The 27463-nt window shown below is 47.0% G+C and overlaps 1 protein-coding gene across 8 annotated transcripts in view; it reads right to left on the bottom strand.

The window, feature by feature from the left end:
- The window catches only part of ZNF75A (zinc finger protein 75a), a 58946-nt gene that overhangs the window by 29707 nt on the left and 1776 nt on the right, over positions 1 to 27463 (bottom strand). For 2 of the 8 annotated variants that reach the window (XM_047713751.1, XM_047713752.1), the window contains exons 1-5: positions 25367 to 25466; positions 22945 to 23471; positions 21345 to 21510; positions 20612 to 20703; positions 20213 to 20339 (exon numbers count right to left, since the gene is read on the bottom strand). In XM_047713751.1, coding sequence (XP_047569707.1) covers positions 20213 to 20339; positions 20612 to 20703; positions 21345 to 21510; positions 22945 to 23352 — 793 coding nt within the window. In that variant the 5' untranslated portion in view covers positions 23353 to 23471; positions 25367 to 25466. Of the gene's footprint in view, positions 1 to 16325; positions 16507 to 16683; positions 16795 to 17503; positions 18539 to 18655; positions 18783 to 19045; positions 19138 to 20212; positions 20340 to 20611; positions 20704 to 21344; positions 21511 to 22944; positions 23472 to 25366; positions 25467 to 27463 lie in introns of those variants that run through there. The other 6 variants (XR_007124472.1, XM_047713753.1, XM_047713749.1 and 3 more) reach the window with 6 other exon arrangements.

Genomic DNA, 27463 nt, shown 5'->3' with positions numbered 1-27463 from the left:
AGCCATCAGAGCTATAAGAGCTGTCATAGCTCTTATAAGAGCTGTCAGAGCTGACAGAGCCACCAGCGGCCCGCCACCCCAAGCCGCGGCCTCGCCGGAGCAGCCCCTGTCCGGGGAGCGGCCCTGTCAGGGGAGCAGCCTCGTCCAGAGCGGCCACGTTGGGAGTGGCCTTGCCGGAGTTATCATCACCTTTTCATCACCTTTTTGAGACAGCCCTGACTGGTCAGTTTGATTCTTGATGCTTGGCGCGAAATAAAGCTTTGCCTGACCTTCACTTTGTATCAGTCTCATTCCTTTGATCATGAACCCTAACACACACCTGCAGAACAGAACACTGAGGTTCCAGTTATAGGGGATGACTGTCACCTTTCCTTCATCCTTGGGAAAAGGGACCTAATAAAAATTCCGTTACTGTGAGGGTCCAATCTCACTCTCCACCCACCATCCTGCACAGAGGGAAGTCAGCCTAACTTCGCGGGAAAGCAGCACAAGCAGCAAAATCGTTTCTCTACCCTCTTCTAGCTGCCTGTGCCCTCACCCAGACCCTCCACAATGTGGTCTCACCTTCTCTTTACATACTCTCCTTCTCACCATACCTTGATCTCCCAGATTCTCACTCGAAATCCTGCACCAAGGTCAATGCCTTCTCAGGGCTTTCTGGCTGACATCATCCCCCAGGCTTGCATCTCACTGTGCAGAATGGTCAGGGATTGCTTCAGCGCCATAATCTTCTTTGATGCATCTCGGGCTGCTGCCATCCACAGCAGGTGTCCCAGAGCTGGCTGAAGGCCTCATGAGGCCAAGCACTTGCTGGTGACCACAGGCTGAAGAGCTGGCGGGACATCTCCCACTTGCCAAACCCTTCAAGAGTCAGATCTGCCATCTGCCATCTGCCATCCAAAATAATGTGATCTATGAAGAGGAATTCAACCCCAGTAGATGCTGAACAGTTCCCACAACTCTGAAGAATCACCTCCAGGGAGGCCTCTCCAATAAAAACCGCACTGTGGAAAGAGAAAGTGGTGAAGGTGACTTCATGCCTACTTCATTTTCCTAAGTGTAGGGGAAAACGCACAAATTTTTTCAGGGGGCATATGAGAGAGTGACACCTAATGGAAATAGCACTGCCTTTGACCACAGGTGGTTCTGGTCTCCGCTCCTTGCTTCACTCCACACTAACTGATTTGGGGCAAATTATGCAACTTCTCTCAGTCTCTTTTTCACATCTTAAGATAACAATGCCTATATTGCAGGAATGAGAAAAAGATTAGAAATGCTATTTGTAAAGCCTCTAGCTCTGTCCTTGGCAATTAGAAGGTGCTGAGTAAATGGTGTGTGGTCGCAAGAGAAACTCCATCTTCTAGGAATTTCCTCATGGCGTATCTCTCCACCTGACATGTATTTATAGATTCAGTGTCATTCCCCTGCCAAGAATGTAAGGCTCTTGGTGAGCAGGAATTGGTTTGGTCATGATGGAATCATAGCACTTCCAATACTGTTCAGTGCGTTTAACTATTTGGCAAATGAGTGAACGGGTGAGAAAATACAAGGAAGACTGGGGTCATCAGACCTGATTGCCTGTCAGGTACTTAGGCATTATGAAGAAAAGGAGACGAAATTGGTCTGTTAGAGATGTCTCTGACATCTGTCTTCCCTCCATTTCCACTACTAACATTCTAAATAGGATTGCTGAACCTGAGCACTATTGATACCTTGGGCCACACAGGTATTCATTGTGGAAGGGTGGATTGTGGTGGTGGTGGAGTGGGGGTGGGGGTTAGGGAAGGTGAGGGGTGGCGGTGTCCATGCATTATAGGAGACGAGTAGCTGCATCCCTGGCCTCCATGCACTTGATGTCAGGAGCATCTTTGAGGTGTGACCACAAAATTGGCTCCATTGTTACCAAATGCCTTTTGGGAGCAAAATTATCCTTGGCTAGGAACCCCTGTCTAGGAACAAGTGATTAGACCAGGCTGTATAACAGCCTTCATCTCTCCACCTGGTCTTCCTTCAGAGTAGATCTGGACTTTCTGACTTTCCATATATCTAAACCAGTTGTACAACAAGTCTCTTCAAAGCCCTGGAGACTCCCTGCTGCCACTGAAGTAAAACAAGATCTCCAAGCTTACAAGGGTGGCCTCAGCATTCAAGGCCCAATCTACCACTCCAGCCTCACTGCCCGGTACTCTGCATATTCTCCAACCAGCATAGGTGATCCAGTCTCTCCTGGAACCAACAGGCTCTGGGCTTTCAAGACTTAGTGCCTCAATCCACTAACTTCTCCTGCCTAAACTACTCTTCTCAGGGTCGGATTCACTGAATAGAAGGCCAGTGCAGGTCTATGTCCCTCCCAATGAGGGGGAGGAAGGGCACTTGAGGCTAGAAATGTGGAAAGAAGGAAACGTTTATGTCCTCAAAGAGAGCACCATGGAAAGGCAAGACCCCACAAGACGAGTACTGCCACTACCACCACCGCCTTCTCGAAGCCTCCGAACGCTGGAAACTCCTCCTCGGCCCTGTCTCTAACACGCTCTCAAAGCGCCTTATCTAACTCCAACCAATACCAGGACGTTTCTGGTGGGTTGTCTTCAACCGGCTTAGGAGCTCTCTGAGGGCAAGGGGAGGGTCTGAGTGCTCTTCCGAAGCAATGGGCCTCAGTAAACGCGTGCTTCGACGCCGTACATCGCAAGGGCAGGAGGCTCGGAACCTTCCAAAGGTCTCTCCACGGGGAAATGCACGGATGGGTGCCCCGAAGGGAGACGGGTGGCGCGACGGCCACTTCCTCCCCACACCCAAGAGGGGCGAGGTCTCGGCACACTGCCACTCGGGTCTTCGCGTCCGGGGAGGGAAGACCACAGCTGCAGGATACAGGCAGGGGCCGCAGAGCTCGAGGCCTTCCAAACAGGGAAAGTCAGCTTCACAAGTGTCACTCACCAGCCACTCCATCCTTTCCAACGCGCTAGACCGAAAGCTGCCGCGGGGAATGCTGGGACCTTCGGACGGCCTGACGCAAGCGCAACGGCTCAACCCCCCCACAACAACGGGCGGGGCGGAGTACGCAGGCGCTTCCTAAAGGACCTTTCGGCTTCTCTGGTTTCCGCCTTCCGCTAATCGACAGCCCTCCTCACCAATGAATCGACAGGATCTTCTAGGGGTCGTGCCCTGGAGCCAATCGGGGTATTTAAGCAAACGGAGGGTGGGGGGAGCCGGGCTTTAGGCGTTTGTTAACTCCCTCCTATTGGTTACTGCTCTTCTGTTGGCCAGGCGCTTCCGCTTCCTGACTTGGATGGGTTTTCCTTCCAACGCAGGTGTTGCTCAGAGGGTTTTCCAGATATGATAACGAGAGTCATCAAAGATGGTCATGCTGTTCGTGTCCTAGGCACAACTGTAAACAAGTCCATAATAACGTCATCCTGACAACAATCCTATGAAGTCAGTAGTATTACCTTTTCCATCCTCCTGAAGAGAAAACCAAGGCCGTTTTTAAGTGACTGTCAGGACAGGTGTAGTGATAGAACTCTCTTCCAACCCAGTGATTTCTTTCCTGTTTCATTTTTCAAAATTCCATGAGTACCGCAAATCATTCTCATGTTAAAAGGAATTCTCTCCCTTTCTATTTCCCAAGCTGCAATCTTCCCAGAGGAAATAACTGTCTTTTTGTACTTTACCAAATGCAATTTTGCCTATTTATCTTGATTTATTCTGTCTCACTATAATGACTTCATCTTTTTTTAAAGATTTTATTTATTTATTTGTCAGATCACAAGTAGGCAGGCAGGCAAAGAGAGGGGGAAGCAGGCTCCCTGCTGAGCAGAGAGTCCGATCCGGGGACCCTGGGACCATGACCTGAGTCAAAGGCAGAGGCTTTAAACCACTGAGCCACCCAGGCGCCCCAACTTCATCTTTTTTAAAAAAGATGCTGCGTTTAGTCACATACCAGAATATATTCAACCCTCTATTGTTTCTTCTTTGATGTACAGCAAAACATTTTACTAATTTTCACATATGTTTTTGTATTATTCTAGATTGGAGTATTCTCGATTTGTTTTGAAGAGGGAGCTGATGGATTGCGATGTTGAGTGTGAGGCTAAGAATTGTGATCTGTGTTTTCTGGCCCCTTTATCAATTCATCATTTATGAAGACACTAGTTACACATTGAAGGGGTAGCCCTCCATCAACATATAAATAGAGGGAGGTGGGATATGAAATAGACTAATAAACCTCCCTAGGAAAACATTCCACTTTGATTAAAAATCACCTGTACAGTTTTCACTGAACACTCCCACATGCATTATCTTTTTTTTTTTTTTTAAAGATTTTATTTATTTGACAGAGAGATCACAAGCAGGCAGAGAGGCAGGCAGAGAGAGAGGAAGGGAAGCAGGCTCCCTGCTGTGCAGAGAGCCCGATGCGGGGCTCAATCCCAGGACCCTGGGATCATGACCTGAGCTGAATGCAGAGGCTTTAACCCACTGAGCCACCCAGGCGCCCCATGCATTATCTCTTTAATCATTATAATGTTACTGCTATTCTATTCATTTTACATATGATGAACGGGAGTGCTGGGGAGATCCGACCTGTTGGTTACCATATCTCATTTGCACAATATACTAAAATGCCCAAGGCTCTAGGCTCCCAGTGTCATGACCTTTTTAAGGTTTCCTGATGCCTCTTTGTTCACAGGGCAGTGTAACTAGACCAGTGCACTGACAAGAAAGAGAGACATGAGTCTGATAAGGGGGAAAAAAAACAACCAACCAACAATGGCAGAGTAGTGCTTCTCTGTAACCCTAGTTGCATGTCTTCTCAGCCTCCTAAAATCTTTAGTGCACCCTTAAGGTCCTTGTTCCTCAGGATGTAGATGAGAGTGGAGTATGGGTGTAAGTATGTTAAGAACAGGATAAAGATATGGAAATTGGTCTGACCAAGGAAGTAGCTGTTCTAGGTGAGATTTAGTCAGTGGTAACTATCCCTGTGAGAATTCCTGCACCACCAGGTGGGACCTGTGGGTTCCTAAGCCTTTGCTTCTCTCCATCCATGGCTTAGTAGATCCTTGGCCAATGTCTGTAATGTAGATATAGTTAACAAGGACCAATCATCTGGAGAAAAGAAGTATGGTTGTAGGAAGGTGATTGTAGTCACAAACACACTTAACTTTTTAAAAGTTTATGGCCATATGTAACTTTATCCAGGCAGGTACCTCATAAAGGAAGTGGTCAACTGTCCCTCTGCCTTTCACAGAGGGACAGCTGTAATGTGGCAGGCATCTGAACTAGGGAATTGTCGAAAACATTCTGCAAGGCCAGAGTTGCCAACTTCAAGCAGTCGTATCACTGCTTGACCACAGCATGGTGGAAGGCCAACAGATGACAATGTGTGGCCAAGGCTATCACTGCTAAGAGAATGCTCTCAGTGCAGTTGAGGGCCAGGACAAAAAAAAAAAAAAAAAAAAGAAAGAAAAAGAAAAGAAAAGAAAGAAGAAGAAGGAAAAATAAAGGTCAACTCTAATCTTATGGCATACTTGTGTACATCTCCAAGTCTTCTGCCTTTCTGGGATTACCATATTTTTTATTATCCAAATAATGACATGAGCCTTCTTCTTCCATGGTTGGAGGATTTTTTTTTTTTAATTTTTAAAAAGATTTCATTTATTTATTTGACACAGAGAGAGAGGGAGAAAGTACAAGCAGGGGGAGCAGCAGAGAGAGAGGGAGAAGCAGACTCACCCCTGAGCAGGGAGCCCGACGTGGGACTTGATCCCAGCACCCCGGGATCAAGGCTTGAACTGAAGGCAGCCACCTAACTGACTGAACCACCCAGGCATGCCCTGTAGGATGTTTTTATTTCACATTTTTCTGCAACTTTTCACTACACATCTCATTTGTGATACACATCCAAGTTGATGCATGTAGCTCTACATTATTTTTATTGCTGTATAGTATTCCACCATATGACCACCGTATTCCTTCATCTGTTCTTCTGTTGGGTGAACATTTGGGCTATTTCAGTCTTCTATTATAAACAATGCTGTTGCAAACATTACTGTATATGGAAATAGATGTATTTTTAAAAGACTTTTGTGTGCCTGGGTGGCTCAGATGGTTAAGCGCCTGGCTTCAGCTCGGGTCATGGTCCCAGGGTCGGGATTGAGCCCTGAGTCAGACTCCCTGCTCAGTAGGGAGGCTGCTTCTCCTGCTGCTCCCTCTGCTTGTGCTCTCTCACTATCTGTGTCAAATAAATAAATAAAATCTTAAAAAAAAAAAAAGACTTTCTCTAGGGTATGCCAGGGAGAAATAAGTCATTGGTATGCACATCTTCAGCTTTGTTAAATAATGCCAAATACTGCTGGCCCTATATAAAACTTTGTGGTGTTTTGGGGCACCTGGGTGGCTCAGTTGGTTAAGCATCAGTCTTTGCCTCAGGTCATGATCCCACGGTCCTGGAATATAGCCCTGCATCAGGCTCATTGTTCAACAGGGAGCCTACTTCTTCCTCTCCCTCTGCCCCTGTGCTCTCTCTCAAATAAATAAAATCTTAAAAATAAATAAAATTTTCTTGTGTTTGATATTATTGTCATCTCTTGGTATTGTCAGTCTTTTAAATTACTACTACTTAGAAGGAATAAAATAATATTTCATTGTGTCTTTAATTTGAATCCCTGATTCCTAATGAAATCTGGCATATTTTGATACATGATTAACAAATTGTTTCTTCCAATTAGAAATTTAGACTTCAAATATTTCTCAGATTCTCTAGGAATGCTTTCACCTTCCTGGTCGTTATTTTGTTCTCTGTGTAGCTGAGTCTTTCCACCTTTCACAGTGGGCCCCGTTCTTAACGGTTTCTCCATGCTGCTGCCACTCTTTCTTGTCTGCTTCTTGCTATATGAAAGCTTGGGCGCAGTACTCGTTTTGTTTTTCAAACAGGCTTCATTGGTGCCTAAGAATAATGAGACTATAGCAAAGAAAACTAAAATCAAAATCAGGGAGTACTCCCTTCTCACTATTGGACATGGGTTTTACAGGGGTTCCCCCACTGTCTCTTTAGTTTTGCCTGACATCATGTTTATGGCATCGGAGCATTTTCTCCTGTATTAAAATCCTTTTTTATCTTTTTACAATTTTATTTGTTTGACAGAGAGAGAGACAGCGAGAAAGGGAATATAAGCAGGGGAAGTGGGAAAGGGAAAAGCAGGCTTCCCGCTGAGCAGGGAGCCCAATGTGGGTCTCGATCCCAGGACCCCAGGATCATGACCCGAGCTGAAGGCAGATGCTTAGTGACTGATCCACGAGGCTTTTGGGAAAGCCTCCTTTTTTAAATTTAATGTCTTCACTCTTCTTGTCTCAATCCCCTACTTTTCCCACCAGAAAAGCAAAAGAAGCTAATATTATACTCTGAGATGTATATTACCTTACCAATAGTAATGTGGATGCTTGGTGTCCAGAAACGGGCTTCTAAATACCATTTGAGAAATGGCTGGGCTGGGGAAGGGATAAATACAAGATGGGCATTTCCTGTGGTGCCAGAAAGCAAAAAAGTGCTCAAAGAATTAGAGAAAAGTCAGAAAAAAAAAAAAAAAAAACAAAACCAAAAGTTTGAATAGGCTCCCGATGATCAAATAGCAGACAATTTAATAATAAGATTATAAACCATTGGATAAAATAGGAAACCTTGATTCTGTAATATAGAAATAAATGAATAAATTGACTTTCGTTAGTAAAAGGGTATTTACCTAGTTTCAAATTACTTCTCCATTAAACAGTTATTAGTTAGAAAAGAGAGTTAAAATGGAAAAAATATAGGAAAAGCCCAGCAGATGCCACACTGAGTGATCCAAGTAATATCATTAGCAAAGGGACAAACTGAAATATACGTCACCTGTCTTTGTCTGCTCAGGCTGCCATAACAAAATACCACAGAGTGGGTGACTTCAACAGGCATTTATGTCCCCATGTTTCTGTAGGCTGGAAAATCAAGGATAAATATTGTGGGAGGATTCATTTTATGGTGAGAGCTCTTTCCTCACAGATGAGCACTTTGTTCACACATGGAATATTCTCTCTGAGTGGGTGTGGAGAAAACTTTTTCTTCCCCTTTTTAGAAGGTCACCAATTTTATTGGATTCGGTGCCTGCCTAACCCTAATTAACTCTTAAAGGCCATATCTTCAAATATAATCACACTGGGGACACTGGGGGTTCAACGAATTTGAAGCAGGGAGACGACGCAATTTAGTCCACAGCAACACCCGATAGGATACAATGAGCAGAAGGCAACATCGCTGCTGTGGTGTTCCTGCCAGAGATACAAAACTTGAATCTAGTTAAGAGGAAGAATACAGCCCAGATTGAGGGATGTTCAATCAAATAACTGGCTACTGATCTTAAGTGTCAGCACTATGAATGCCAATAAGACTGAGGGACCATTTGAGACTGACAAAGATGTGACAGGCACCTGGTTGGTTCAGTCAGAAGAGCATGCGATTTGTGATCTTGGAGTTGTGAGTTCGAGCCCCACACTGGGTGTCCCGATTATTTAAAAATATTAAAAAACAAGAGATGACTAAATGCATGTACATATCTTAGCAAAATCTTCTTGCTATCAAAGACCTTACTGGAACAAATGGCAAAAGCTGAATGGAGTTTGAGGATTGGATATCATGAGTTAATGTTCATTTAGTAATTTTGATGGCTATATTGTGGTCCCATAGAAGAATGCTCCTGTTTGTGGGAGATACTAAGATATTTGGAGGACAGTGTCAAGTCGTCGATGTACTCTCAATCAGAAGGGAAAAGTTCTTTGTATTAGGCTTTCAACTTTTCTGTACCTTCTTCATTATTTAAAAAAAGACAAAACTATTTTTTGAAAAAAGCACAACCTTCACAGTCAAGAGTATGTGGGTTTGACTCCCAGTCCTCCGCTATGTACTCTCAAGCAAGGTTCCTCCTGTGCGCCAATGTGCTCATCTTAAAATGGGAACAGTATAGGCTGTTATGAGTAGATGAGGTGATTCTGACAAAGAGGTCAGATCACTGCCTAACACATGGGAAGGACCAGTGAAGTTAGCTACGGCGATGTAGTCAGGTAAATGACCTCTTCACCAAATGATTAATGGAGCTTGCAAGTCAGTTTGTAATTGGACCCACATGCTAGAGCATAAACTCGCCAACAGACTCACTCTCCAGTTCCTATTTCTCACCAACTCCTTTATTGCAACATCTCCTAATCAGGGCAATGGAATTGAACCTCAGGGCTGTGAAGACAGGAAAATTATTGACTCCCTGCATTGGCAGGTAAAATTTGGTCCTTTTGACTCAAGTTTTCATACAGACTTCACTCCATTATGAGGCACGGTATGGTTCTAGATAGACTCTAAAAAAGGCTCTATGTGACATGCCCTTCGATTCATTTCAATCCACTGACCAGACAAGCGTAGCCACACGCTGGCCATCTTCCATTTACTTGGGTTCCTGAAACTTAAGATTGCTCTGGTTTTTCTTTCTCATTTTTCAAATTCCAATTGAGTAAGACGCCAAACATACTTTTTCTTCTGGAACTCTGGAAATAGAACTTCAAAGGGCTTGCCTATTTAATTGCTTCTTTCCCAGTTTTTACTTTGTGTCACTGATGAGGTACTCACTACCAGGAATGGAATATGAACACACGTGCTGTCTGCCGTTTAGGACGATCCCTGTGATCCTTTCACGTACCACAGCAGTCAGCCTCCTCCCTCCTGAATGTTCATAACATAGAGAAAAGCAGCCAAGACTTGCTTCTTAAAGAAAATCCCGGAGGTTGTAACTGCCCACCTTTGCTCGGTTTTCTGCCGATTCCTCCCCTTAATTTCACAGTTCACAATCGGTCACTTGTGGATTAGCTACAGCATCAGAAGTTGGGTTGGCTGCCTCCGACCATGAAAACTGGTCCTGACCTGCAAGCACTCCCAAACTGTGACTTTCTGTTCTCAGTATTCTTTACAGCCTGAGCAATACGGAAAGAAGAAAATTAAAAAAAAAAAAAAAAAAAAGAAAGAAAGAAAGACAGACAAAAACCTGTAATCCTAAATTTCTGATCTTAGTAGAGAAGACTAGATATGTTTTTAATTTTTTCTGGAAGATACTTGACAGTGAGATTTTTTTTTTTAAGATTTTATTTATTTATTTGACAGAGATCACAAGTAGGCAGAGAGGAAGGCAGAGAGAGGAAGGGAAGCAGGCACCCTGCTGAGCAGAAAGCCCGATGTGGGGCTTGATCCCAGGACCCTGAGATCATGACCTGAGATGAAGGCAGAGGCCTTAACCCACTGAGCCACCCAGGCGCCCCGACAGTGAGGTTCTTGAGAGCTCCGTTTGTGCCTATCCTTGCTTCAAAGTTCTAAGCTACTATTTCTTTGTTTAGAAGGATGAAGTCAGAGAAGAAGTAAACTGAAAATAACTCCAGTCAGAAAGATGAAGGTATTTGATCAAGTGAAGATGAATCTTATCCCTGAATCTCAGAACAGGAACATTGGAGTTTGTAAAAATGAATATTATAGAAGTGCCATTTAACTAAAAAAGATTAGAATGGAAATACAAGCTTCTCCTTTAAGGAGGTTAAGTAGTTATGATGCTGGCTAATGGTTGCTCACCATAGTTAGAGGATGAAGGAAATGTTTAAGCATTTTTCCTGAACTCATCCCCATAAGCCATTATTCCTTAAACTACTAACATTTAAAATATTTTTAATTTAAAAAAACTTTCTAAACTGAAGCATATTTTTCCTATTTATGAATATTAAAGATCCTTCACTTTTTTCTTCAAATGTTTTACACTGTTCAGTTCTTTATACACAAGATGGACAAATTCCTAGTGTGAAAATTATGATTTTGAAAATCTATCCATTGGTTTAAAAAATTCAAAAATAAGCATTCTAAGTTTTCTCTTAAGGTGCAGAGTATCCAAATACTATAAAGCTTACTGTTGTTTTGTTTTGTTTTGTTTTGCGAGGAAGGGAGGAGGGGCTGAGAGAGAGAGCCCAATGTGGAGCCCAACCCGGGATCTATCTCACAACCCCGGGATCTTTTTTTTTTTTTTTTTTTTAAAGATTTTATTTATTTATTTGTCAGAGAGAGAGAGGGAGAGAGAGTGAGCACAGGCAGACAGAGTGGCAGGCAGAGGCAGAGGGAGAAGCAGGCTCCCTGCTGAGCAAGGAGCCCGATGTGGGACTCGATCCCAGGACGCTGGGATCATGACCTGAGCCGAAGGCAGCTGCTTAACCAACTGAGCCACCCAGGCGTCCCATAACAACCCCGGGATCTTGACCTGAGCTGAAATCAAGAGTCAGACGCATAACCGACTGAGCCTCCCAGGCGCCCCATGAAGCTTCACGTTCTGTGTTAGTGCCAAGATCAGTGCAACCCCATAAGTCATCGTCCTGCTGCGGTCGAAGTGAGATCCAACTCTGACAGTTTGCCTAACTCTGAACCTCAGTGTGCTGATTCCTCTCATAAGACATGGGGTGACTGTTTTAAAGTGAAGTGCAGGCATTCTCAGATGTGGGTGTGTTGGGTGGGGCACAGGAGAAAAGCCTCATAGACCCGGGGCCGCAGAAAGCACTTCAAAATAGCCCAGGACCAGTGCCCCCTGGGGAAGTCCCACACGAAGGAAAAGGCAGACGGCTCAAGAGTACCCCAGCCTTGCTCCCCACTGAACCCACACAAGAAACAACTGATAAAGGTGACTAGTGTGGAAGAGATTTAGGAACAACAATACGCTTTTGTCCAAATGTTTTGCAAACAACCCTGGAAACACAAAGTGTGAACAAAGGCTCAACCTTCCTACTTGAGAGCACTCCAGAGTCTCCATTCAGGTGAGACCTGAGAGAAGCAACGTCAGCCCTTCAGCAAAGAATCCACGCTAAGCACCAGAGGGTAAAGTCCAGACAGGAAAGTACACAGGCAGCCTTGACCCATTACACGAGAGTGCAACTGCCCGGGAAATGCAGACAGTGATCAGGAAAGACGTGTCTGTGGCGTGACTCAAATGAATATTTAGAAAACCCTTTACGGACCTCAAACCTTCCGTGTTATCCCAGCTGTCCAGCTTGATCGAAAAGGCTGCTTAGCACTCCAGCTCTCAAGCTCTCCAGGGGAAATGACCACTCTTCTTGTGGTTCTAGAACCTGATCAGCCCGAGCACTTTTAGTTTGATTCCAAGCTCTCCTCCTGTCCTTCCCCTCCAGCTAAGACAGTGGACGTTCACAAGATCGGTTTGAGATTCCAGATGAGTCTGCTTAATGGTGGGGAGAACTCTGGGTCTGGCAGTCCCCACACTGTGCCACAGTGCAGGGAAGGAGTTGAGGATTTGGGGGTTACACTGGTCCCTGTTCTGTTCTCAGAACCAAGCGTGGAGCCACTGTAAGGCTGTTATCTGAACCACCTGAAACGAAGCAACTCCTGGTTTGTCCTAGAATCCTTTGGCTATAAAAGGCATTGCCGAGAACATTAATACTAATGTTTCAGGCTAAACTGAAGGTTGTATGTTGCCCTTCATCTTTAAACCAAGCCTAAACAGAGGCGCCTGGGTGGCTCCGTAGGTTAAGCGTCTAACTTCAGCTCGAGACGGTCCTGGCATCCAGCCCCACATCGGGCTCCCCGCTCAGCAGGCAGTCTGCTTCTCCCTCTGCCCCTACCCCCACTCATGCTTGTGCTCTCGCACTTTCTCTCTGCAATAATAAAATCTTTAACAGAAAATAAACCGAGATAAATAGATTTTGATTTTATGTTGCTTTTTTGGTAATCTGCTCTCATCCCTGTGACAAGCCTACAGAAATTCCTTCTTCCCGTGTCCACATGTCCACCTCAAATCCCAAGCATGACTGGTGAACGTTGTACTACTGGTTCTTGGCTATGGAGACATAACTGATAGAGGCTTCTCAATCCTCAGCTGCAATTTCTTGCTCCTGCTTTCCTGCATGACCTTCCTCTAGTCCAAGAGGGCAGTCCCCTTCCTCTCTATATCAATCAGGACAAATCTGCTTCTGCCCTATGTCCTGTATTTTCTGAGGCCAACTCACAGAAGGTGTGAGGAGGTAGTCACCACACGATTGCTAAGTCTACCACACTCACAACAGGAACGAAAGGTAACCCCTTCCCTCTCTGTAGCCCACTATCAACAGAAACACATCTTTATGCACAAAAGCAGCAGAGCACAGAGGAACAGAGAGCAAGGGAAGGGGAACGAACCAGAGAGGGGCGGATGGTTGCTTTATCCACCTGAAAAACTGACCAAACGGGGCTTGTCTCGGGTAAAAAAATCAGTCCTTCTTTCCTATCACCTCGTCTTGTAGGCTCCTCAGCGTGCCTACCAGTGTTACATGAGCTCAGTGCAGCATCTCAGGAAGGCAGACCCCTTCTGAGGGCCAAAGTCCACATGGACCAACCCAGAAAAGGTTCCAGAGTGATAGCAGAATAGCGGTCTCGACGTACAGGTTACACCACGGAAACACACGACACCAACATCTCCATAGTTTAACAGAAGTTTATTTCTCAGTCCTGTAAAGTCCGTCACAACAAGTCTGGGGGACTCTCCAGGACAAGTGCTCTCAACGTGGGGGAATCAGCACTCCAGAATACTCTGACCTTGTGGCCCGTTTCTATAGAAAGGACACTATAGAGTTTTGCACCAACAAAGAAAGGCTTCAGCCCAGAAGTGGGGCTTCCGCTCACAACCCATCACCCACAACCATCTCATGACCCTAACTGCATGAGGCAGCAAACTATCACCACTCTTCTCCACACCCTTCACTAGAATACAAGTCCTGCGAGGGCATATCTTTGCTCTTTGGTCCACTACTGCATTCCCAGTCTGGACCAAACAGTGCCTGGGCACCTAAGAGGCCCCCGTGAGACTGAACGAATGCAGCACCAGGAAGATGTCCGCACGTGGCCGGGGATGAGACAGGGTACCCAAAGCCTGAGGACGAGGCGGTGGGTAACAGCTATGCAGACGAGAGCTTCAGAGCTGCCTGTGCCTAAGAAGTAAGACTTGGCGTAGTTCATCTTGGGCAAGGAAACAAAATCCTGCCGAGAGCACCGGACCCACAGCTCAGGCGACTTACACCGTAACGTACTGAAGCCAAGGACCAAACCAACGGAGCATAATCACCACCAGCCGTGCTCGACTCCTCAAAGGAGCTGAAAACAGCCATAAACACAACTGCTTCCTCCCTGCGGTCAGTCTGCCCAGCACATCACTGGGGAGCAGGGGAAAGGGAAGCCAGTGCGTGTTTCGGGAACCAATCAAGCCACGAGAAAGTTTCAGAACTCAGAAGTAGATACAGCACAATGTCATCCGGCCTGGCCCTGCAGGGGGAACGCACACATCCCGCTCATCCTGCCTTCGGGCCTCCCTGACGCAGCTGACAGCCAGAGGACCCAGAGCAACAGGGTCTTGAACAAGTCCCTCCATCAGAGCCTTAACCTCATTGTTTCTAAGGTGTTTGGGAGCTCATTTAACCCCCTTCCTGACGCCACCTAAAAGCTCTTAACAGGAACACATGGGAGTCACTGCTGTAGACAGTAAGAAGATTCACAGCCCACAGAGGCGTTCTGCCATCTACCGTTCACCCCCGAAGGCTGCTGTTACACGCTGTGTACAAAACAGACACAGGGAGACCCTGCCGGCTTAACACCGGTTTACAGTGTAAGACAACCAACGTGAATGCAGATTCACCTGTCCTTGTCCACCACTTAGCACCAATTCCCAAACTTTGTTCCTGGGAACCCAACCTTCTGGCACGCCCAGTGAACACCCTGCCTGCAGCACAGGCTCCAGTTCCTCAACATAACTCTGCCCTTGCTCTTAAAAATAAACAAAGCCAAAGGAAAAGTAAATAAAATCGTGAGAAGTTCATCCTGAACTTCCATTAATTTTCTTGTAGGACTCCAGAAAGTGCTATCTTTAATGTTCTATCATATGAGATTATAAGAAAAGGACTAGTCTCTCTTATTGCAGAAAGTTCTTCTTTACATGTATTCCGTGGCTAAACACGCCAACCCGTTTCTGCATGATCTCATTAGAGATGTTTATCTTTTTCAAACACCACCAATGAGGTACAAGATAGTGCATTACTTATCTGGCAAATTCCCTAGTGCTGAAGTAAACAGTATTTCATCACAGTAAAAATGGTGCTAAAAGGATTCAAGAGCTAAAGTTCCTAAAATGTTCAAGAAGAAACTTAAGTATGTCCAACGTTGGGAACAGTGTCCAATGACAAGGAAGGGGAAGAAAATCCAACTTGGTTCTTGGAAAATTTGACAACAGAACTCATTTTTGTGTCATAGGACTCTTGAAATTGGGAAGCTTACAACCTTAAAGGCAATGGTATCCAATTAATATGCAGGTTATTGCTTTTTCTTTTGGAAGACCATGCTACAAATGTTTCTACCAGTGTGTTTAAAAGTGGCTGGGAATTCAATGCAAAAGCAACAGTATCTACCCTCTCTGGTCACAGAAGACTGAGTCATGTATGCATCTCCATTTAAAGCTGAATTTGCTATTTCATCAGGTTCAACTACAAAAATGTTTCCCTTACTGAGACTGTTCCTGCAACACCTATCTTGCTAAGGAATTCCCCAAAGGCTACGTGTAAAAATGTAAGTAGTATAAAACTACTTACAGAGATCCCTGCAGTCAACCTTGATTCCTGTGAAACACATTTATATCACCAAATTTTCCACTGATGAAGAATTATTCATGCTTCATAATTTCATATATTTTTCATAAATCTCAGGGTCAACCTCCACTTGATGAACTTCTTCAGAATGAGACAATGGACAAACGTCCATTCAGCGGTGGAGTTTCTGGTGTCTAAGAAGGCTTGACCTCCTGCTAAAGTTTCTCCTGCATACGCTACAAGTATATGGCTGCTCGCCTGTGTGGGTTCTCCGATGTTTGATAAGGTGGGAGTTCTGACTGAATTTTTTCCCACACTCGTGACATGTAAAAGGCTTCTCTCCAGTGTGCGTTCTTTGGTGTGTATGTAAATTTGTATTTTGACTGAAGCTTTTCCCACACCAGGAACACTTGTACGGTTTTATTCCTTGGTGTGTTGTTAAGTGCTTATTAAGATCTGAACTCCATCTAAACCTCTTATCACACTGCTGACACTTATACGGTTTCTCTTCAGTGTGAATTCTTTGGTGCTTAATGAGGTCAGAGCTAACTTTGAAGCTTTTCCCACATTCCTGGCATTTAAATGGCTTCTCTCCAGCACGAGCTTTCTTGTGGAGATCCATAAGTTTTAGCAGCTCTTGTTTCCATGTTGAAAGTTTCTTTCTTTTCTTCACGGGAAAATCTCTTTGCCATTTCCCCATCTTCTGTGCATCACCATGATTTTCTTTGCCTGTTGTTTTCTGGGGAACTTTCACCCGGGTCTTTTTTGATACTATGTCTCCTGGCGCTTGTATTTCTAAGTCAGAAAGACACACAGGCTGATGGTTTTCAGTGTCAGATTTGACCTTTAACTCTGTGAGAATAAACATAACAATCAGCCAACTGTATGGCAAAGCGAAACTATAGGAATGGAGAGAAATATCCAAAGATTACTGACTTACAAAATACAGATAAGCAGAATTTTAAATGTTAAGTCCCTGCAAAGGTTGCTATCCAAGGCACATTTGCCTTCTTCCCATGGTATACTTACCTGAAGGCAGCTCTCCAGGACTGTTCTTGAACTCCAAGGACCCTTGAACCCATGGCTCTTCCCCATGCTCTAGGTAGGAGATCACTTTAGGTTTGGGGAGCACAAATAATGCTGTGAAATGGAAAAAAGGACGTCAAGGACTGGGAACCCAACAACAGCCCACACCTCCATACTATTTCAGGAAGAACAAAGGAGAGTTTACAGTGTGCTACCCAAATGGTCAAGTGGGTAGACTCCCCTGTCTGCTTTCAGGTTTTATCCTATAATGCATTTGTGGATGGAAACACAACGTGGAGACTGAGAAATAAACCTAAGCTAGACGCATGGAGAGGATAAAGGGCATGGGAGTCCCTCTACAGTGCCCTCTTCTGTCACCAAGATGACCCTATATTTGAACAAGGTTGAACCAAACCCCAGAATCTGCAGGGAATGCAGGTTACTCCCATGAGTTCCTTAGGATGAACCCAAGTCTAGCAGAGCAAGGTGAAGGTCAGTGAGCCGCATATCTAAAGCAGTGATTTCTATCCTGATAATTGTAACTTTTTACTTAGCTCTTCAGCACCACACACTGGACTAGAAAGGATTTCTTTTTTTTTTTTTTTAAGATTTTATTTATTTATTTATTTATCTGAAAGATAGCATGAGCGAGGAGAAGGTCAGAGAGAGAAGCAGACTCCCCGTGGAGCCGGGAGTCCGATGCGGGACTCGATCCCGGGACTCCAGGATCATGACCTGAGCTGAAGGCAGTTGTCCAACCAACTGAGCCACCCAGGCGTCCCTAGAAAGGATTTCTTACACTGCTTAAGTCACTGGTTCTTGTCCAGGTGGAAGAAACAGACCAGAATCACTTAATGAAACTTTTCTAAATATACGTCGCTAAGTTGAGAAAGTATTCATCCGTCATTCCATTAGTAATGTACTGACTAGCTATAATGTGCCAGAAACTCTCTTTGGGCTAATGGTATAGTGGTGATTAAGCCAAAGCACCCTGATCTCATGGGAGTTCACCTTCTGGTGGGAGAAGGAGACAACCCAACAGCAATAAAGTTGTCAGCACACAGTAAATATGCTGTAGAAACCTAAAGCAGGCAACCCAGCGTTTTAAGATTCTGCTTCTCTGAAGCTTCTTTAGATGAGGTAGTAGGGAAGGCCTCTCTGAAAAACTGGTATTGCAGCAGGAATGCAGAAGTGAGTTTTGCCACGGGGCGGAAAAGTGCGCCAGGCAGAGGAAAGGGGAGAGGAGAAACGACCATGGCAATTTCAAGAAACAGAAAGACCAGTGAACCTCAAGGGGACTGAGCAAGGGCACAGGTGGCAGCAGGTGAGGGCAGGGAGGGGAGTGGGGCCAGATCCCAGAGGACCTGAAGCACTTCAGGAAGGTGCGGATTTTATTCAGAATGTGGTGAGAACTCACCGTAAGGTTTACAATGGGAAATGCCATGATTTGACCAGGTTTTTAAAAGATCCCGGCTGCTCTGTGGAAAAGAGTGTGGGACGGCAAGAGGCAGGGGCACCAGTCAGAAAGTGCCCAGGTCAGGCTGTTACACATGCTGCCGGCTTAAGCCAGGACGCTAACAGCACCAGGAGATGAGGCATGGCTGCGCTCGGGCTACACTGTGACGGAGCCTGAAGGACAGTGATGCATTAACATGCGGTATGAGGGCGAGATCACAGAAAAGGATGACCTTCCTCGTAGCTGCTGGGTGAACGCTCTTGACCGAGAAGAGAGATACATGAAAACAGATTTGGGGAAGGAGGAAAAATAAATCAAGACATCCACATAGCACATGGAGTGTGCACCTGTACAAAACTAACCAAGGGACCTGGATACACCTTTCCCCTGTCCACACACCATCTAGTTGAAAAACAACCCGATATGGGAACACAGCCTCTCAGAGGAGTACATTCCCAGTAAGCAGAGAACATGACAGATTACTCAACTTCTACCCAATGGGAGAGGGAGGGTCTTTACCTAGAGAGATGAGAGCCTCATAGTTTTCCCGCATTACATCACTGTAGAGGGCCTTCTGAGTGGGATCCAGTAACTCCCATTCCTCCTGGGAAAAATACATGGCCACTTCTTCAAATGTCAACAAGCTCTAAAGAAGACAATGGGCTTCAGCTCAGTACTTGCACTACAGAAGTTCTGGCCCATAAACTACATGGCAGGCCAGGCTGAATGAATTAATAGCAGATAATTTTTTATGTGAGAAGAGAAAGGAAGGAGGGAGAAGAATCAGCAACAGAGTAGGAGATGCCTAGTTCCTAGAGAGAACATTGGCACACGTGAGCACCTGCGGGGCAGGGTGGGTCCTGGGCAGCAGGGAAAGGCAGCCCTCAACAGCCGGACCGCGCGGCTCACCTGGGACTCAGAGAAGATGAGCTGAGGTGCCACTGTCCAGTCTTTGGTGATTATCTGCTCAGGAAAGGCTAGGAGCTGGTCAACAGGCACAGCTGTGGGTGGAAAAGAGCCAGAGGAAATTTCTCTTGCTACTGATTACAAACATCCTTAGCTTATTTCTAAAGTACAGATAATCCTGATTCTTTCAGGAGAAATGAACACTTTTAAATCTGTTACATGCTACCAATAAGTGGCCTTCTCATCTTAAAGAGGAATCAAGCATCTACCAGCCTCTGCAACAGGTTCCACAGTTGACAGTCTTTGGTTTCATGAGTGAAAGCCATAAAAGGAAATGTGTTTTTTCCCTCATGTATTCCTCAAAGTTGGGCAAAAATTAGAAGTGTTTAAAATTGCAGAATTCTGTCCAGTGTGCCAAGGATGGGAATGGTAAAGCAGAAATTAACTTGATTTCAAGAAACAGCAACATCCTGCGAATAAGGAGCGCTGAACAAGGGCACAAGTAGCAGATGAACAGGGGCCAGATCTTGGATGCTCCTGTGTACCTCGATGAGGAATTTGGATTTTATTCTGAATAAGTGAGAAGTCACCGTAAGATTTTAAAAAGGATGATATCATGGTCAAATCAGGGTTTTCAAAAACCTTGGCTGCTGCATGGAAAGCAGACTGTGGCTAGCTTAGAGTGGCGGCGGAAGGTGCTAGTTAGAAAGTACTGAGGTGGGCCTGATGACACACTCTTCTGGATTAGACCAACATGCTAACGATTCAAGAGGATGAGACATGGTTGGACTCAGGCTATACTGTGAATGTAGAGCCAAGAGGAAGATTAGGAGTGGGTTAGGAGAGCACGATCAGAGTAAAGAATGACTGCAAATGATCTGACCTGAAATATTGGGCGAGTGGTTCTGCTCGTTATGGAGATGGGAAAAGTAAAAGTAGAGATACGGAGAGGGGGTAAGGGAGGGATCAAGAATTTTAGAGTAAAGAATGAGCATGTGCACTTGAACAAAGCTCCCAGGTGATCTGGATACACCTTCCCCTGTCCACCACCATCTAGTTGAAAAACAACCCGTTATCAGAACACAGCCTCTCAGAGGCATACATTCCCAGTAAGCAGAGAACATGACAGATTACTCAACTTCTACCCAATGGAAGAGGGAGGGTCTTTACCTAGAGAGATGACAGTCTCATAGTTTTCCCGCATTACATCATTGTAGAGGGCCTTCTGAGTGGGATCCAGTAACTCCCATTCCTCCTGGGAAAAATACATGGCCACTTCTTCAAATGTCAACAAGCTCTAAAGAAGACAATGGGCTTCAGCTCAGTACTTGCACTACAGAAGCAGCCCTACCGCCTGGCCCACGGTCGACCTGGGCACTCAAGGAATTAATAGCACATTTTTTTTAAAGTGAGAAGGCAAAAAAGGAAAGAAGCAAGGGATCATCAACAGCCTAAGAGGTGCCCAGTCCCCCAGGGAGAACACTGGGGCTAACATGCCTGTGAGCTGGGCAGGGTGGGTCCTGGGCAGCAGGGAAAGGCAGCCCTCAACAGCTGGATCACGCAGCTCACCTGGGACTCAGGCAACACGAGCTCAGGTGCCACGGTCCAGTCTTTAGTGTTTGTCCGCACAGGAAATGCTAGGATCTGGTGAGCAGGCACAGCTGAAAATAGAAAAGAGCCAGAGGAAATTGCTCTCACTTCTGTCTGTAAACATCCTTAGCTCATTTCTAAAATACAGATGATCCCAGTTCTTTTGGTAGATTCGCGACACCCTTACAAGTGTGTGTGGTTTCCTGAAATGGGTCTTATCATCATACACAAGAGGCAAGTACCTACTGGTCAGAAGAATAGGCTCCCCAGTTTTCATTAGTGAATAAATGAAAGACAGACTTATTTTCTTCTCATGATGTAAATTGTTCTAAGGCAAAAACTGAACGGATTCAAAGATGAAGTACTCAGGTTATCCAGTGTACAAGAGGAGATGTAGTTGGGTTTTTGTTTTTAATCATTTATTTTTCTCCTGGTAGAGAATTGTGTTCACATTCTGCTAGTGCTTTCTAAGGAACAGAGCTCATGGGATTATTACCAGGGTTTTGTAAGCAGAACGCTCCTGTACCCTAGGCCAACTCCCCGCTTCACCCACAGCTGGTGCTCTACTGCCAGTAGGGGACATCATAATTGCTAACATGGCTGTGTCAGCCCATCCACATGGCCAGGCGCCCAGAAAATGCTCACGATGTTCCGGCTGAACAAGTTTCTCTAACAGGTCCCAACAGAAGGGAATTATCATGATGTGCCTTACCCCCGTCACACACAGGCTCAGTTCCTGGATGAGCACTCCCGCTCAGCTGTTCTTGCAGACCCTGGTATGTTTTCCAGAATTCTTCATCCTGGGACATGCCCACTGGCTGAGATTCTGCTGTTTCTCCCAAGAGCACTGCCTCCTTTCCCAGCTCTTGGACTGCAACCTAGAAATAATCCCAATCTGTGTTACCACAAAAATTACTTTAGGTTTTGGGGTTGATTGTAAAAGGAGGAAAAAGTGAACAGTCCAGATGGTGGCAAGTGTGTCACACTGAAGGAAATGACAAAAAGACTTAAAGAAGTATCAGGCTACCACTTTTCCACAGAGAGCTACCCATAAAACATTGAAATACTAGGATAAAAGGGTGGGGAAAAAAAACAAAAAACGTGGCTACGGGGCGCCTGGGTGGCTTAATGGGTTGGGGCCTCTGCCTTCAGCTCGGGTCGTGGTCCCGGGGTCCTGGGATCGAGCCCTGCATCGGGGTCTCTGCTCGGTGGGAAGCCTGCTTCCCCCTCTCTCTGCCTGCCTCTCTGCCTGCTTGTGATCTCTGTCAAGATAAATAAAATAAATAAATATGTCAATAATATATCTGTCAAATAATAATAAATTTAATAAATAATAATAAATCTGTCAAAATAAATAAAATCTTAAAAAAAAAAAGTGGCTACTCCTAGTCCTCTGACACAGCAGGCCCGACCCCGCTGCATACAGACCAACTAGGATCAGTAGCAAGATTACACAGGCCACCTGTTCTCATGCTACTTTGACAGGATTTCTCCCTTGACTGAGATCCCTCCTTAGTGTTTGTTTTCTCAATTTCTCAAAAGGTTAAAGAATTGAATAAATGCAGTTGTCTCCTCAACCATATTATCCACCATGGCCAGGGAACTTTTTCACAGAACACGGATGAAATGGAAGAAAGGGGAAGAAAGTCTGGCTCCAACCTACCTCCAAAAAATGTTGGCATTACACATATGCCTGCATTGTTTCTTCCCAGCAGGCCTGAAGCCAGTTGGCTCTGCGACCTGGCTAAGGACAAACTCCCCGCTTAACCAGCAGATCCAAGGACCAACCACTGAGAGCACTGTGGAGGCTCTCACCTATGAGTCAGACGACACTATCCCTCAACATCTTTCTTCTCTCCGCTACTCTGCCAAGATTTTCAAAGCTGTTTCCCTTTCTTCTGCCTACTTTTCTCTCCCTTTACATTCTTCTCCTATTATTAGGGTTTTCCTTCTCTTTACTGTCTCTGCTCAACCTGCATTTTAAGTGTTCTCCCTTTTTGAAAGTCCTTCCCTCCCTCTCCAACTCCTTACTGCCTTTTATTCATTTGGAGCTCAAAACCCCTGTCCTTTTACAACCCAAAGTAGGCTACTACCCTCAATTCAGTCTGGCTCTAAGGAGCACAAAAGGAATCTTTCTCTGCCAAGGGTCTGCCAGACCTGAGGACTACTGCTAAATCTGTGGTTTCTGGTCCCGCCTTAAATGTCCTCCAAAAGAACAGTGACCGAGTTCACCTTATTTCTCAATTAACTGCCCCCACCCATGTCTGCCTTCATTCTATTTCACTGCACGTATCCAGAATCTTCCTTCTCACCCCATTCCTCGCGTGACCAGATTCCCTCTGCAAGTGCTCTACCAGGGCCACAGCCTCCTCAATGCTCTGTAGATGGTCCTTCCTTATCCGGCTCTGGGTGTCCCTGGGTAGAATGGTCACAAACTGTTCTAGCACAAGCAGTTCCAAGATCTGGTCTTTTGAGTGGAGCTCTGGCCTGAGCCACTGACGGCATAATTCCTGAAGTTGTCCAACAATTTCACGGGGTCCTGCTGCTTCCTGATAGCAGAAATTCCGGAAGTGCTGGCGACAGCTTTCAGGACTGGGATTGTCCGTTTGTGAGGTACATTTCTTACTGTGACTGGAACTCTCTATCACAGGCCCCTTGCTTTCTGACAGAACCCTGATCTGAGGGTTCAAACAGTCAGCCACCTTCAGATCTACCATCATTATTTTGCTGCACGAACAGTTTTCTTCTTTTCTTGGACACTCCACCAGCACAACCTTTGCCAAGTAAGATCTGGTCAGCTCGGGAACAAAATCAGTAAAATGATCTTCTTCCTAAAACACTGAGAGCAGAAGAAAGGGCACATCAGTAAGAAAGTCATATGAACTTTACTATCCACTACTCCTAATGGGAGAAAAATGAAGAAAAATCTGCCTTCCTTTCCTTTTTTTTTTTTTTTTAAGATTTTAAAAATTTATTTGACAGACAGAGATCACAAGTAGTCAGAGAGGCAGGCAGAGAGAGAGGAGGAAGCAGGCTCCCTGCTGAGCAGAGAGCCCGATGTGGGGCTCGATCCCAGGACCCTGAGACCATGATCCGAGCGGAAGGCAGAGGCTTTAACCCACTGAGCCACCCAGGTGCCCTCCCCCCCCCCTTTTTTTTTTAAAGACTTTTCTTATTTGAGTGAGAGAGAGAGAAAGAGCGAGCAGGGGGAAGGACAGAGGGAGCAGCTTACACTCTGATAAGAAGGGAGCCTGACATGGGGCTCTATCTCAGAACCCCCAGATCATGACCTGAGCCAAATGCTGCCACATAACCCACTGTGCCACCGTGGTGCACGTCCTTTCTTTTAAAGAATCCACTGCCAGACCCTTTCTTCTTCTATTATCCACTTGAAATAATGCACAGCTCATTGATAGACAAATACCCACTGAGGACTTGGGTCTTTGCAAAAGTAATGATTCAAGAAAGGTTAGCAGTGAGAACATTTACACCCTCTGGCTGCAAGAGGCATAGGGATTCTCCAAAGACTTCACTGTTGTGCTTCCCACCCCAGACACCGACGCCAAGGGAGGATGGGGGGAATATTCTGAGTTCCTCTTAAATGTGAACGTGTCATCCCAGTCTTCTGTCTCTAGCAAGGGGGTCCAACTTCTCTGACCCTTCATTCTCTTGTGAAGACGAAGCCCTCCGTGCATGGAACATTCCAGATTCTCCTTTCCACTCTACGGATACTGGCAGGACAGCTGGGACACAGAAGTGACACCAGAGGAGGAGGAAAGTAATGAGGGAAAAAGCAGTCCTATTCTAAGACAGCAAACCCGGATTCAGTAACTAGATGCTCCACACTCTTGTTAGACACTTCCCCGCAAGCACCATCAGGGGCACCGTGCACAAGATCCAGTCCTGTGTTTTTAAACCTCTTTCCTTGACCCAGAAAAGTCACAGCTGACCTTGGTTTACAAAACGCTTATCCAGGGGCGCCTGGGTGGCTCAGTGGGTTAAGCCGCTGCCTTCGGCTCAGGTCATGATCTCAGAGTCCTGGGATCGAGCCCCGCATCGGGCTCTCTGCTCAGCAGGGAGCCTGCTTCCTCCTCTCTCTCTGCCTGCCTCTCTGCCTGCTTGTGATCTCTCTGTCAAATAAATAAATAAAAATCTTTAAAAAAAAAAAAAAAAAAACGCTTATCCAAAGGCCAAGCCGCAAAGGACGAGAGAAGGGGAGTTGGTGCTGTTGACGGTGACCCTTCGGCCCACCTTCCCTTTCTTCGACGTTCATTTAGATCTCGAGGCGAGACTGAGCAGAGTCCAGGACCTCCCCTTCCCTGGCCTGAGACCGCACGAGCGGCTCTCAGATTCGGCCAGGACGCCACGAGGTGCTCAAATGGCCGGCTGCCCGGCCGGCTCAGCGGGTACCCGGACGCTCGTCGCGCTTCGGCACCGGCCGAGGCTGACATCTTCGAGGCTGCACCGCCCGGGTCCCCGGCCCGCGGAAACTCCGGCCAGCGAGTCGGGAAGCTGGCCGCCGCGGCCCCGACGCCGTCTCCGCAAAGGCGGACAAAAGAATGGTGGAGCCCGACTGCGGGGCTCCCCGAAACAGTCCGGCCGTCAGCCTGCGGCCGCCCGGTCCGAAACCACCGCCGCCCACGGAAAATGGCAGCCTCACCTCCGCCACCGCGCAGCTGCCGGGTCTCCTCGGGAGCTCCGGGGCCCACGCCACTCCCCCTGCCACCCGCTCACCTGCAGGTCGCCGCCCTCTACTCGCAGGCGGGCCCTGCCACGCGCACGACCCACCTCAGTACCGGCTGTCAGGCCCGCGTCCCCGCCCGGGTCCCATCCGACACCGCGCTCCGGCCGGAAGCGGAATGACGCACTTCCGGGGAGGGGCTTCGAGCCGCCGCGCCGCGGGCCTCACCCTGGCGGAGGAAACCCGCTTTCCTTCCAATGCCGCCCTGGCGGTCGGAAAGCGTTAATGCTACCGAGTGTCCCGTTCCTGCCGCGGCCTAGAGGGGCCTCCACGCGGCTCGGCGAGCGGCTGTCGCCGCCTCGCGTCCCGCACCGGAAGGCACTGCGCGTCCGGCTAGTGCCTGCGTGGCCTTCGGGAGGCACCGGTACTCGGAGCCCAGCCCGGCGAGGGTGGCCGCCCCTGCGCACGCGGGGCCCTCGGCCTTCCCGGGGCTTTCGTCCCGGTCAGGATCGGCGGCCCCCGAGGGCTTGTTCCCTCCTCTGGGCCGCGTGTCCCTCACAACGATCACGTCTTCCTGACGAGGTAGGTTCCAGCCAATGTGACGGGTTCTAGCTGTAGTGAGTGTCCTTGTCAGGGACAGGGAGCCGCGGCTCGGCCCCGGTCCCACGAGCGACGGGCGGCGGCCCCTAGTACGGGATTTAGGTCCCCTGCAGTCTTGGCTCTCGCTCCGTGCACGATGGCATGCTCCCTGTATGATGGGAACCCCCTTTCCATCTTGTGTCCCTGCAGTCTCTGCCAGAGTTCGTGAACCCTACTTTTCAGGATCCGGGCATTCTGGGTTGTCGGTGTCTCCTAATCATCAGGACCCTTCCTAGCGTCAGCCTTCGCCAGGCAACAGCTTACTTTTAGGTCTCTACGTGCAGCCAGGGCCGGAGGGCACAGGGCAGAGTCTTTGCTGCATGGAATCTAGCCAAAGGACTGGGGCACTTTCGTGACCGTCAGGAGTACGGAGGCTAGGAAGAGGGGAGGCCCAGGCTGAGCGAGGCGGGAGTCCAAGGAAATGAAGGTCGACTTACTGTTGGGGAAATGGTAAAAGACCTTGAACCTGATCTGTCCGCTCCACGGAATGGGGCCACATCCACGCAGAGGGAAAGCTGGGAAAGATTGGGGTGTGAGAAGATCCATCATATGTGTTCACTACGTGTGATCGGGCTACATTTGGAGGTAGACTTAGCAGTGAGAAAATAAGTTCTTGTAGCCCTCTCACCGGGTGCTTCGCATAGTGGTGAAGAGACTGCATTTTTTTTTTTTCTAAGACTTTATTTATTTGTCAGAGAGAGAGAGCGCGAGCGAGCGCGGGAGAACGCAAGCAGGCAGAGTGGCAGGCAGAAGCAGAGAGAGAAGCAGGCTCCCCACTGAGCAAGGAGCCCGATGTGGGACGAGATCCCAGGACCCTGGGATCATGACCTGAGCCGAAGGCAGCGGCTTAACCAACTGAGCCACCCAGGCATCCCAAAGAGACTGCATTTTTAATTCAGTAAATCCTGGAGCATCGCTGGGGACTTTTTCCCAGGGCAGTTCATCTAGAAGTAAGGGGAAGGTGGGAATGAAAATGGGAGACCAGTACCAGACCACTATATTACTTTTGCTTTTAGGTGGAATCCTGTTGTGCTGATCCCTTCTCAGTGAGAGCAAAGGGTTAAGCACGGGAGATGAGAAGAAGCTTCTGCGTAGGTCACTTGCACAGGTTTCAGGGCAGGCTCATTTCCTGGGAATCTGCCTAGGGTGAGACTTAGTTTCTTCAGCAGCACTCTTCTTTCCAGGGCGCAGCCGTGCTCTTAGCGTTGAGATCCTCACCATCGGGCCCAAGGCTGAGCATATGCTGGGGACTTACTAAAGCGAATAAATGAAGTTCTGCCGGTGGTGCCCTTGCAGGGTCCTGGCGGGCCTGATTCATAACCTGGGTGTGGACGTGGTTGGGGGAGGAAAAGTGGGAAAAGACACCCCGAAAAGACACCCCATGAAAGCAAGAAGGCAGCACAAACTGGGGAACAATGAAAGAGGACCAGTAATGATTTCATAGTCTGAAGGCCGTGGCAGGGTTCCTTTCCCTGGCTGTGGAGCCCACCAACATCCCACCAGACTCCTTT

The sequence above is a fragment of the Lutra lutra genome, chromosome 18 (assembly GCF_902655055.1).
Source record: "Lutra lutra chromosome 18, mLutLut1.2, whole genome shotgun sequence".
Lineage (NCBI taxonomy): Eukaryota > Metazoa > Chordata > Mammalia > Carnivora > Mustelidae > Lutra > Lutra lutra.
The sequence above is the reverse complement of the archived record's forward strand: the minus strand, read 5'-3'. Positions and strand labels throughout refer to the sequence as shown.